General features: G+C 32.2%; 2 protein-coding genes across 2 annotated transcripts; both read left to right on the forward strand.

Moving 5' to 3' along the window:
- Window positions 1-1,796: 1,796 nt before the first annotated feature.
- On the forward strand, window positions 1,797-7,316 carry LOC110736287 (pentatricopeptide repeat-containing protein At5g01110-like; the record flags this gene model as incomplete). The annotated part of the gene is made up of 4 exons (XM_021916470.1): window positions 1,797-4,129; window positions 4,295-4,381; window positions 4,520-6,079; window positions 6,174-7,316. A coding segment is annotated over one exon (2,238 nt), but the record flags the coding sequence as incomplete, so codon positions are not given.
- A 5,035-nt stretch (window positions 7,317-12,351) lies between these two features.
- LOC110737193 lies at window positions 12,352-13,095 on the forward strand. The gene has a single exon (XM_021917566.1). The coding sequence runs from the start codon at window positions 12,352-12,354 to the stop codon at window positions 13,093-13,095; it is 744 nt and encodes a 247-aa protein (XP_021773258.1).
- The last annotated feature ends 657 nt before the right edge of the window (window positions 13,096-13,752 follow it).

The raw sequence follows: 13,752 nt of genomic DNA on the forward strand, positions 1-13,752 counted from the left end.
TTAGTCTTACCACCTTAATTTTGCTAAATTGAAATTATGTTTATTGAACTATACTTATTTTTACAAGAATTTATTTATTTTTTGTTGAACTTAAATTTGTTTTACTAACCTTAAATTTTTTTTAATGATTAAAACTTATTCAACGGATCCTTTGTTATATTTGTTCATTAGAGTTTTTTTTTTTTTTTTTTTTTTTTTTTTTTTTTTTTTTTTTTTTTTTTTTTTTACTGAATTGAACTTATTTTTACTAATTATTACTCCCTTTTTCCTTATTTTTGTTTTTTGTTTGTTTTTTTTTTTGCCTAATTTGACTATTCATGGTCTTCAAGACGCAATATCTCCATTCTCATACGCGTAAAAAAAATATATAAAATTGATATTAATAAAATATACAATGAAACAAATTCAATAAAACCCCACATGACTTCATCATCTCTTGTAGATTAATGAGAATTTATGGTCAAAGAATTCAAAATTCAACCCAAAATTTAGTTATTGGGCAAAATTATTAGGATGGATGGAGTATTTGAATATGAGAGTATACAAGTTTATAAAAATGGACCCCATACTAGTTGATTTATTTACAAATGTGCCATGATGACTAGAAAATGGACCCCATAATAGTTGATTTATTTACAAATATGCCATGACGACTAGACAAAATTGTTGATTTATTTACAATTTTGCCATTTGATAAACGAATTTTGTTTATCAAGGAGATAAATTGAGACTTCCTCTTTGAATATGGTGAAGTGAACAAGGTTGAAGTATTAATTTCCATTTGCCATTTATTGCGTTGAATGAATTTTTCATTTGCTAAACAGGTGAACATATACTATGATTTGTTTATCCATGTTGACGAAATTTGACCGAAGCAGTTGATTTTTTTTTTCCCCCGTAAGAATAAATAATGAGAGACATGTTCGACATTTCAAGTGGACCTACTCATCTCTTAGTTACAAAGTGTTCAAAATAAAGTTTATGTGCCAAGTAATGTTTACCATCAAAAATATTGTGTATGTTGTCTATACAAAATTCGAACATGCAACCTTAAGTTTTTAGTGCTTTATTAACACTATGTATTTTCAATAGGTTTCTTCCCCAAACAAAAAAATCAAAAGAACATTAAGTCATGATTTCCATGTAAAATACTACGGAGTACATACTACTATACTAGTAATCATTTTCATGTAATGACCAGAAGTGTCCAAACCCAAGCTAACTAAGGCCCTGTTTTTTTGAGCTAGCAGAGCAGATTTTAGCAGAGTAGAGCAGATTATATTATTATTATTATTACTATATATTATTATTATTATTACTATTATTATTTTTTTTTTAAATATTATTATTAATTATTATTATTATTATTGTTATTATTATTATTATCACATTATTATTATTAATTTTTTTTTTGTTATTATTAATTTAATATTGGTTATTAAAAAATATTAGTTATTATTATTATTAAATATTAATTATTATTTTTATATTATTAAATTAATATTAATTATTATTATTATTAAATATTAATTATTATTATTAATTTTTTTTTAAGCAGAGCAAAGCTGAGCAGAACAACTCAAAAGAACAGGACCTAACTTAACTCAAAAGTTACAAGATTTAAATTTCGACTGAACTTAGTGAACTACACTCGATCCGATTAGACCGAACCAAACCAATAGTTTCAACAACTCAAAAGTGCCAAGATTCAAATTTTCGATTGAACTTAGTGAAATACACTCGACCCGACTAGACCGAACCAAACCAATAGTTTCAAGGCTTTCAGCAACGTTTAATCAACTCTTACTGATGATTTTTGTTTTCTGGGAAATATCATTCACCCCTCCATAACCTCTCGAATTTCCTTCTATGCCGCGTTTCACAGGAAGCTTGGCGGTTCAACGCCTAATCTTTCACCAAACAACTCTTCGATTTCACAAATCTCTCTCCTCAAATTCATCCCAATTTCCCAGCATCCCACTTCACCTAATTCAGCACCATCTTCTCTAAAGGTCGACAAAATCCTTCTGAATTTGAAGCTTGGTAAGTCCACTTACTTTCATAACTATCGCACATTAACCCCTTTTGATATTGCTCAAATTCTGTATCAATGTCGTGAAAATCTGCATCTGGGTTTAAAGTTTATTGATTCTTTCTTGTTTAATTGCCCTAATTTTCGACATTCCACGCTTTCTTTGTGTGTTATGGTTCATATGTTGGTTAGGGGTAGGAGGGCATCGGATGCTCAAGCTTTGATTCTTAGAATGGTTAGAAAAAGTGGGGTTTCGAGGGTAGAAATTGTTGATTCTTTGATGGGGAGTTATGATCAATGCGGTTCGAATTCGGGTGTTTTTGATTTGTTGGTTAGGACTTTTGTGCAAGCCAAGAGGTTGAGGGAGGCTGCTGAGGTGTTCAAATTGTTGATTAGTCGAGGGGTTTTCGTGTCGATTAATGCTTGTAATAGTCTTCTTGGTGGGTTAGTGAAGGTTGGGTGGGTTGATTTAGCGTGGGAGATATACCGAGAAGTTGTTAAATATGGAGCTCAGTTGAATGTTTATACATTGAATATAATGATCAATGCTTTGTGTAAGGATGGTAAGATGGGAGATGTAAATTCCTATTTGTTAGAAATGGAATCAAATGGGGTATTTCCTGATAATGTGACTTATAATACGCTAATTAATGCTTATTGTAGGGATGGGAATGTCGAAAAGGCAATTCAAATGATGCATTCGATGTCAGGTAAGGGGTTGAGAGCTGGTGTGATTACCTATAATGCCATATTAAAAGGGTTATGTACAATGGGTGGGTATAGTAGGGCTAGGCAGATGTTGAGTGATATGAGGCAAATGGGTTTGTGTCCTGATACTAATAGTTACAATGCGTTGTTGATGGAGTGTAGCAAGAAAGATAATGTTCTGGATGGGGAACAGTTATTTGATGAAATGATACGACATGGTGTGGTTCCTGATGTAATTAATTATACATCACTTATTAGTTTGTTTTCGAAGAAAGGGCAACTTGATCAAGCCTTGATTTATTTTAAAGAGATGAAGGCCAAGGGGCTGGCTCCAGACAGTGTTTTATACACCATTCTTATTGGTGGGTTTTGTAAATCGGGTGTTATGTCCGAGGCGTTAAAGATGCGCAGTGAGATGCTTGAAAGTGGTTGCCTTATGGACGTGGTGACGTACAACACCATTCTGAATGGCTTGTGTAAAGAACATATGCTTGGTGAGGCTGATCAATTATTTGATGAGATGTTGCAAAGGGGTATATCCCCTGATTTTTACACTTATTCAACACTTATTCATGGTTATTGTAAGGCTAAGGACATGAACAAAGCAGTGGTATTGTTTGAAACTATGATTCAGAGGAACCTTAAACGAGATATTGTAACGTATAACACTTTGATGGATGGTTTTTGTAAGCAGGGTTTCATGGAAAAAGCTAATGAAACATGGGTTGACATGGTTCATCGAGGAATTTACCCTAATCACATTTCCTACAGCATTTTCATTAATGGATTTTGTAGTGTGGGGCGTCTTAATATGGCATTTAAGATTTGGGATGAGATGGTTAAAAAAGGTATTGAGCCTACTATTGTGACTTGTAATACCGTCATTAAAGGCTATTGCATATCTGGAGATGTAGCTGAGGCAGAAAAGTTCCTGACCAAGATGACAGCGAAGAGCATTCTTCCTGATAGTTTTACTTACAACACTCTTATACAAGGATATATCAAAGAAGAGATGATGGACAGAGCTTTTGTCTTGCTTAATCAAATGGAGGATCAGGGGATATTACCTGATGTCATATCATATAATGTGATATTAGATGGTTTTTGTAGACAATCTAGAATGGAAGAGGCAAACTTGATATACAAGAAGATGATAGAAAGAGATGTAAATCCAGACAGATCTACTTATACAACGTTGATTAATGGTTATGTTAGTCAGGATAACCTGAAAGAGGCCTTCAGGTTCCATGATGAAATGCTTCGAAGGGGCTTTGTGCCAGATGATAAATTCTGATGCACCTGTCAGGGAGTTGAATAAGTTGGACAGATAATTACCTCTCTGGTTTGGCTGTATGGAACTCAAATGAACTCTGATTATACTTTTATAAGGTAGCTTGATCATATCTTTTTTGGCCTGCAATATTGTTCCTGCTTTGGTTGCAAGTTATAACACTCCAATTTTTGGATCAGTTGTGTTTCATCTCTTAATGTTGCTGTATTTTTACTCATGCATTGTGGTGAACTTACACACCGATTGTGTTTGCTTGTTTCCAGGATCAATTTGTGAAACTGCACTTTGGAATTGCAGGTTGCTAAACTACTAGGAGCTTCTTGTTCTGAGTTATGAAGTCTGGAAAAAAGGTATATGATTTGCTGCTTGTCTTTTGCTGCTAATATTTCTGACTTATTGCATTATAACATATGCACTGTTTTCGTGTTGAACTGTTGTTTGCACTGCTTGTACCATCAGTCTGATATTTTCTTTCACTGTTTCTACAGGTAAGTCACAAGGGCTGATTGCTATGAAGGAGAATCTCAGGTTCATACCACTGTGAGCAAGTATGAAGTATTCTGCAGCTTTAATGTATTTAGGCCTCGTTTGTAGGAAATAAATTCTCATGGGAAATTCTAAATCATGGGAAATTATTTCCTTTATAAAATTCCTAGGAATTACACAAAGGTGTTTGTTTGTCATGTGGGAATTTGTAAATCCTAGGAATTGTGAATGGCCAAGGGTAGGGAGGGTGAATGAATTTCCATGTTTTGTGGGAAGATGAAATTCCCATGAATTGTGACTTCATCCTTTTTTGCTTTTTAATGTCGACCAAGCAACATGGCTAAAATCATGGGAAATTTGAGTGCATATGGAAATCAAAGGCAACCAAACAGCACCTTAAAGTACTTCTTAACTAAATCCTACGTAGAGATATGGCATGAATATTAAGGTGAGGAGAGAGAAAGGGAAAAAAAAAAAACAAAAAAACCATGGAGCAATGTAGGTATGTTGCATTTCTTCCAAATTCAACAATATCCAAAATACGGGGAGCATTCCGTTTTTTGTGAGAACAAAAGGGAATGTACTTGAATTGCTTGTTGATATAATTAGTTTTAATTCACCTCTTTTTCTTCCTCTACTTAATAACTCTTAAAACACGTTTTTGACCTACAAAGTTTTTTATTTTAAGAAGATGAATTTTGTTGAAATTCTATGTGATGACTCTATTTTATACCACTTTTCTGAGCTTTGAAATCATGTAGAGTTGTTTATGTTCTGTTACTATGGAACCATTAAAAGTTGATTATATGCATATCATTGTGTCTTTGAAGGCCATTTCAAAACAATGAACACCGATTGGGGGCTTGAGCATATAAGAATGTCAATGCTTAATTGAGCACGGTTACTTCAAACATCAACTTAATGACTAAAACATCACAAAAATGAGATAAATACCTTTCGGTAATTAATTTTTGACTAAATTATTCCAAAATAATAAATCCAAAAAATTAATGCTGTATGTGTACAAAACATTTTATTTTTTCCAAAGTTTTATTTTATAGAATGTTGTAGAAGTCTGGTATATTCATGGTTAGCATTGAGAATTTTCCCATTTTGTATTAAGCTAAAATAAAATTACTTGGGCTTTATTTCACTAAAATGGCAATTGTGTGTATGAATTTTGTCTTAATCTATTGCATTATCAATGTGATCTCTTGATATATGATTAGTTTGCAAACAGACTTTTCTAAAGGGTGTTTACTTGGGTCCTACTTCCTCCAAATTCTTCTTGGAAAAGTAAGAGACATCTATTCTGGACCAACAAACTGGCTTTTCACGAGCTTTTAGTCCTTTCTTGTTCTACAAATTCTGATCAAAAGTGGTTTTGCATGAAGCTGAAAGGTCAATTGCTGAGAAAAATTGTGGAGGTACTTGGGGGTTATGCTGTAGTAGGCTAAGCTCAATAATAGGGAAGTGAGGATCAGTCAACTGGTGGAGCTCCTGTTTATTTTCTAATCTTAAAGAGGCAGTTTGAATCATGTGTGTGCTATTAAATCTTTGTTGTAAGTCTTTATCTGGTGCCTCTTTCATGACTACGTTCTCATCTAGGTTAACTTCTTTGGATTGGCTCTGAGAGCTTTGCTGTTTTTTCTGAAGGATAAAGGAATATGTTCTGGGTTGTCATACAAACTTGAGACCATGCCCTTTATATGACAATGCTTAGTGTCACGAGCTGGCTCGTCCTGTGACATTAGGCTTTGCTCTCTTGGATTAGCTAGGAAAGCTTCTCTGTTGTCGCTAAAGAATAAGGAAAGACATTCTGGTGCGTTTTCTCTTGATTCTGTCTCTGAATTAAATTGTTTGAGCTCTTTCTTACACACATAATTTTGACTATAAATCAGCCTTTTCTCCCCTCTCCCTCGCCTCTTTATCTCCCTCTCTCTCTAAACTCTGGAGGCATATTAGACATGTACTATGCTATTATTTATTATTGTTGTTAACATCTAACTTATTCTGGTTCTTTTGCTTTTTAAGGCAATATGAAATATTGGTTTTATGTTGCTGCAGATTATACTTAATTGCCCAAGTATCCTTTAGTTGATATGCCTTTTGTTGCTGATGAATATCATCCCTCGGTAATACTTGGATCAAGTTAATTGTCCTAGTATTCTGTTAAACGTTAAATTCCACTGTGTTATTGCTGGCCAGTATAGATAGCTAATACTATTCCAGCATCCCCCAATGCCAGGTATTAACATATTGGGCCAATGAGGGTGTGCATGCCTGGTGGCACGTATACCAGCTTTGATCCATTGCTATTTGGTCTGTTTTTACTGCTAATTGGAAAATCTAGGGGCTTTTTCGTAGGCTTTGGATCTTATATTTTTATTGACTGTCCATTTTTGTTCAAATTTCAGGGGGTTAATAATGGAAGTCGTGTGGTTGGTAATTTTTTTTTAAAATTTCTATTCAAGATAGACGCTACCTTCCATCCAATTCACAAGCGTCAGCTAACGTATAGCATTTCCAAGTCCTTTACGTTTATTGCAAAGCAAGTTGAGCAGTTTACTCCATTATTTCAAAATGGTGAGTACTTGATAAGTATCAATCATATTTATAGCCAAGTAGGTTGTTTCTTTTGGCCTTGGTCTAAATTTTCAGCAGATTTTGGACCTATTCATCCTTTGATTATTCACGTTGATGTAATGCAAACTCTAATCTTAGTTACTGACTAATCGTGACTATGATGCTTCATCCTATACATTCTCAACATGCATTTGATTGTCGTTTGCCCGTTCATCTGAACAAAAGTCTTGTATTTATCCTACTAAACAAATATTCTGATGTGACTTTGATTAGGTCATGACTCATGAGCTGCTTATAATCTGCTCCTCTTTTTTTTTTTTTTTTTTTTTTTTTTTTTTTTTTTTTTTTTTTTTTTTTTTTTTTTTTTTTCTTTCCATATCATGTCATCAAACTAATCATAAAGCTGTTTCATTTTTTATAATTTTGACTGCCGATTTTCAATTTATTGTGAAGCTAGGTTAGTTGGAAATTGGTTAAACAAATTCTGCAGAAACACTGATGCAGGTTTAGATACTTTAGGCAGAAACACAGGCTATATTACTCATTTTGCTCTAGTTTTACATTTATAACTTCTTGTGAAATCTGGAATCACTCTGCTGTAGTCTTGACTCTTTGTATTGCATCCTGCTGGCGGATGATGCTTTTGATACTCGAGACCTCGCGTTGGGTTTTCCTTTTCCTTCATTTGTGGAATCATGAAGGTGACAAACAAAATTATGCTGGCTAAGATTGCTTTCTTAATATTTGTCCACAAAAGAACATTGATCTCTTAATTATGAAATGCAATGGAATTGCCCATGAAAGAAATTTCGGGGGTCTTTAGTTGTAGAGCATGTACTACTGTATATAGTTTTGTACTTGATACTCCATTTGTCCGAATATCTTTTTTTTTTTTGAAAGACCAAGATCCGCCAAAAATTGTAAACTTTGGGGGAAAGAGTTAGTACGAATCAATTAATCATTAGGACATTAATTGTCATAATTTCAACCCTAATAATTACGGAGTTTAGGACATTTAATTCCAAACATTGTAAAATAGTGCATGTGACTATAAGTATTATTCTATTATATCTAGACCGAGTGGGATTATGTGAATCTAATAAACACATTCATACTAAGTTGCCAATGCTATCCGCCAATAAACTTTATAGAAATCTCTCCCTTTTATTTATTTTTTGCTTATTAAATAAATTTCTCCTTTGTTTATACCTCATTTTTGGCGTGTCTTAAATCTCTAAATTTTTGTTAAACAACTTTTTTAATTGAACATTTACGAATAAAATGTCAATTGAGTGTGGGGTTGGGGGTGTTGTTTGATGGATTCTCCTAATCGTTATGTGTAATTTTGACTCTTAATAATTGTGTTTTTGTTGCGCAGGCAATTACTACTTTTCTATATTAATCATAAACGTATATTTTAGTACATTTGTATATAATTATAAGCGTATGATTAATATTTAATACGTTTATAATTATAATTGTTTGTTTATTACTCTGTGGTATTAACGAGTGTTTACTAATTCTTATAGAATTACGAAATTCATTTAATTTAAATATATAAATAAAAATTAGACACCATGATGATATTATAATGATGATAATGGTAGAAATGTCTTTATTGGTTTGGATTATACTCAAAGTAGGTGGTATGCATACGGTATGCTCACCCACTAATCAAACACTTTCCTTTTTATATACGTACTTTCATTACATCACTTGTAAGTAGCATGAAAGGAGAAAAAATTATAAGACTTTTTAACTTAATTTTATTTAATTTATTGTTAGAAAAATGTTGTAGTAGTTGTTGTTGATGTGTATTTTTTGCAAGCAAAATAATTTTTAACGCGTGGAATTAATGTGAGTTGTTTGTTATGGATATTGAAAAAATAAACAAATGGGCAACAAATTTTATGGGGTATTGAAAGAATAATAATTCCTACATTACGCATTACATTAATCAACACCCAATCGATAGTCTAATAATATAAACTACGAATAGTAAGCGTAAAATAATTTCGAACTAGCCTGGTAAGGCTTAGACTATAGTATCAAATTCCACTTCAGGGTGAGAATTCTGTTATCCATCACCCTCATTCTTAATGAGTTTAATCTGTAAAGATGAACTGAATTGACCAGTGAGAAGTGTCGAATTTATAGGATTCTTGTTAAAATAATAATCGTGAGCGGATTTGGATCATAGTAATGGTCCAATACTCCAATGTAATAACGGCCTGCAATCAAGCACCAAATTTTGCAGATAATCATGATGAGAAGAAGGGGAGGTTTGTGCATGTGAATGAATTAATTGAATTGAACATACAATCTGAAAATGACTTTGTTTTGACCAAAAAAAACATAATGATATCAATACTATTTAAAATTTATTTATATGTTTAAGTTTCACCAATTCAATTCGATTTGTAACACATTTTGGTCCGACCATTAATAATGGCAAAGAGGAGGCGCATGAATAAAGCTTCATCACTTTCCCAAGTATCTTGTGCATCTACATATAGATATAGTGGGCTGCTTGTGCTTCAGTCTACTAAGGGATGCAGTCAAACTGCCCGTGGTTTATTTTTTTTGTTACTTTTGATCATTGTTTTCTAAGATCGTCGTCAGGAGCGGAATCAGAAATATATATTAAAGGGGGTCATAATATAAATTTTGTACTTTTGGAGGAGGCCGAATATATAAATTAACCTATTTTAAGCAAAAATTAACAATTTTTTTTTTTTTAATATTTTTAAGAAATATTAAATATTGGCGTGGCCACGGCCCCCGTGATATTCCGCCACTGATCGTCGTGATAAGTCATCTCATAATAATTGTGTGCAGATTTGGATCATAATAAAATGCATGTTCTCTTATACCATATGCGTTTAAGATATTATTTTACGTGAATACATAATATACTTCTTTGTTATGAGTTATGACAAGTCTCTAACACAAAATTATCGTTATAGTAACTCATATTCGAACAAGGAATTTCACATAATCGATCATGCAAACTAATTTTTTTAAAATATGTCCATAGTTTTTTAGGTTGTTGTTTGACAATCAATTTTTTGTAAGTGGGGTGAATGAAGTAGTGCGCTGTGATCATTATGGTCAACTCTATGTATCTGGGGTGGTGGGTAAGTAAACTAATTACATGTAAGTTTTGCATCAAGTCATCAACAGCAACTGATCATGAAATTATGGGACATGATTGGTAGAGTATTCAACTAACTATTTTGGTAATACTTGGTTTTTTAGATAGCCACAAGGGTGAATGATGAGAATCGATTCTAGAAATCGGGAGAGAAGCTTCAACCACTTGAGCTATCCCTCATACTCTCGTTTTGGTAATACTTGGTAGTCTATATTCATTTTCGAATTACCATTTGGATTATGAACACTTTTTTAAAAAAATTATTATGTAAAATTTTCATAATATTTATTACCAGGAGTGTGCTAGTAATTATTGACTGGATGTGAAAGAAAATCATTAGAACTATCTTAAAGTTTTTTTTTTTTACATGCCATCAATAAAGACCTTTGAATTGCATACAAACTGAATCATGTCATTTTAATTCATGATTTTCAATTGTGCCACTTTATCTTTAACATCAAATAACCTTAAACTTCTCAATAATAATCAATGGATTCGTTGATGTTAGTTTTTTTTTTATAAATTCACTATCAACTCGACAACTCATACATTTTTTTTAATGAAATTGCCAACAGTTACAAACTACTCCATATTTGGATTATCACCTTTAGAATTCTATATATCCGTCATCCATTTTAATACAGTTAAAATATTATCTTTCTACGGTATATATAATTGTACTTGGAAATTTTGTAGGGAAAAAAGGTTAATAAGGAAAGCATCCCTACACAATTACTATAAGATACCAATGAATAATGATTGAAACGTGACACTTAGTGGCTCTTGTTTAGAGGAGGGAGAGTCAAGATTTTCCAAAATTATTGGTAATATTGACTCCTTGATGAAGCTAGAATCGTTGACCTTTTTAAAAATTTTGGACACTAGCTTGTAATGGCACCTCAACTAGACTGTTTTACCTATAAGTCAAATAATGTATTCAATGAATTTTTAAGAACCTAATTAATCTTGTTTCACGTGACAATGGAGTAATAAATAAAAGGAACATGTAAAGAGTACAACTTGATATTTAAAGTATTCAAAATTTTGATTATCTAGATTTGAATCGCATTGGTATTCAAATAAGGTATATGTTGTTTTATTCACGAGATTCGAACTCTTAGACAATTAGTTTAATTGGAAAACTCGATCCTTTACCTAAACAAACAATGTTAAATTATTACTCTCGCCAAAAACCTATTATAACATGAATTATAATATGTAAGCTAGAGGATTGATCCCAGGCAAATGCAATCTTGTTACCAAATAAAGCAAGTATTAAAGGTTAACAATTATGAAACCACCCAATCATCTAACAGTGTTTTATTTGTTAAAAATCAATTTTAAATTAGTCTTATCTTTTATTGCCTATTTCCTTCATTCACTAAAGGGACAAAACATTGTCATCTCATACACTCATGCGTCATTTCTTACAATTAATAAATAAATCCAACATATATTAGTATCAATATCAAAATTTGAGATTTAATTAACCCCCTAATCATGTACTAACACTACATAATTAGCTGTTGATCCCGGAACAAGCAACTAAGCACATGACAAATAGCACAATTAATAACTAAATAACATGACTTTAGTTGCTCAATTAATTGACTATACTAAGCCAATTAATCATAATCATATATATCCAACTTCCTTGATAGCTACAACATCAATGACCAGTCCACACACAATCGCTTTCATATTATCGATTAATTATCCAATCTGATCTAATCTGAATTAATTTAAGACCAATGCCTTTCAAAATAATAGTGATATTGCATGCAACTTATAACTCTTCAAAGCCGGCATAGCTGACCACCGTCCCTTTTTAAATCCCAAAATTAACCTCATTTATATATACTAAAAACAAATCTAGACTTTTTCCTACCAAATACTATACAATAATATTAATTAAATATATATGGCCCATTCTAATAATTAAAATTAAATTAAACTTTATGACTTCTTCTAAAGTCAAACTTATGTATATACCCACCTCTATATATTATCTTGTCTTGTGCTTCTTCATTCCCCCAAATATTGCCTAATCTCATATCATCCCTTAAAATCAATTCCATTTTTTCTCTCCAAAAAATGGTTAATTTAGCAATATTAACCAAGTTTAATCCAACAATATCATGCTTTAAAGGAGTTTCATTATTGTTATTATGTACAAATCCAAGAATAAAGCTTATATTATGTGAAGGTAACACAAAAGTGTTAAAAGGGCGTACAAAAATCAAAGCAGGAGAGATCATGTTTGAGTTCCCGGATTGTGTAGTTTGTCACGCAGACTCCTTCATTCTAGGCCGTCCGATCCCAGTCCTAGCAATCCACGACTACCTCGTGGCTGGCCGTACATACTTCGTCCTCCCCCTTGACCGCCTTCCTCGTGGTGGACCACCCCTCTCCACGGCCTCCTTGCAGTCCCTCTCAACTCCTTCTCCTAACAACAACGGTAACAGTAACAATATTATTAGTAGTTGCCCTAGTAAAAGTAACAATAATTATTGTAAGTTGTTTAGTGGTGGTAATGACAATGGTAATAAGAGTCCTTTTGAGTATATTAAGGATAAAGATGGTAGAGTACTTATGATTAAGGTTGTACCTGAGTTTATTACTAGGATAATTAGTGCTAATAATAACAGTCCATCTACTAGTCCTAATAATAATACACTTATATGTACCACACCGGAGTTGCAAAAACAATATGAACAACTTGTTAGGGCTAAAGATCAAGGATGGTCTCCAAAACTCGAAACGATTTCCGAGCACAAGATGAGAGCTTCTCCTTCTAAGTTATTGAGGTTGGAATGGATACAAATCAAGCAAAAATAATAAAAAATGTATTTATAGTTTTTTTTTAAAAATAATTAGCACGTAATTAGTTTTTTTTAATTATTAGAAAGGTTTTTAGGGTAGCTTTTTTGTTGGTGATCTAGAGTGATCAATATTTTTTTATTATGTGATTATATGTATGATGCTAATTTAATGAAAAGTTAAGCATGCATCATGATATATGGTTTATTATGGTTGATGTTGTACATATAAATTATACCTCTTTATTTTATTTATATGTAAAAATGTTAATACTTTGTATTTTGATGATTATAGAATATATATTTTATGTTGATCCGATCCTACATGTACTTTAATCAGTATGTATTAATCATGTGATCAATTATAAATAAGCTAGGTAATGCAATGTCAGCAATGTTTTAGGCAAAGCTAGAACTTTTTTAAGCACACTCAAGCATAGTGACATCGATCTCTTTCAATTCATTGCTTAATTTTGAACCGATCATTCAGAACGAACCCATTATATAATCACGAAAAGAGAAGAAAAACACTATTAATTATGTAAACTCGATACATGTACATGGACTCGTAACCTTGTAAACTATCCCTTTTTAATGGTGAATCAGTGAAAATCGACTTCTTATTATTAGCAACATAATAGGATACTAAAATTGATAATAAGTTCGTTCATTCAAA

This window comes from Chenopodium quinoa, unplaced genomic scaffold, assembly GCF_001683475.1.
Source record: "Chenopodium quinoa cultivar QQ74 unplaced genomic scaffold, ASM168347v1, whole genome shotgun sequence".
NCBI classification, from domain to species: domain Eukaryota; kingdom Viridiplantae; phylum Streptophyta; class Magnoliopsida; order Caryophyllales; family Amaranthaceae; genus Chenopodium; species Chenopodium quinoa.

Excerpts from the sequence above, each read along its gene's own strand:
- LOC110737193 (XM_021917566.1), top strand. The coding sequence starts at position 12,352 with ATGGTTAATTTAGCAATATTAACCAAGTTTAATCCAACAATATCATGC.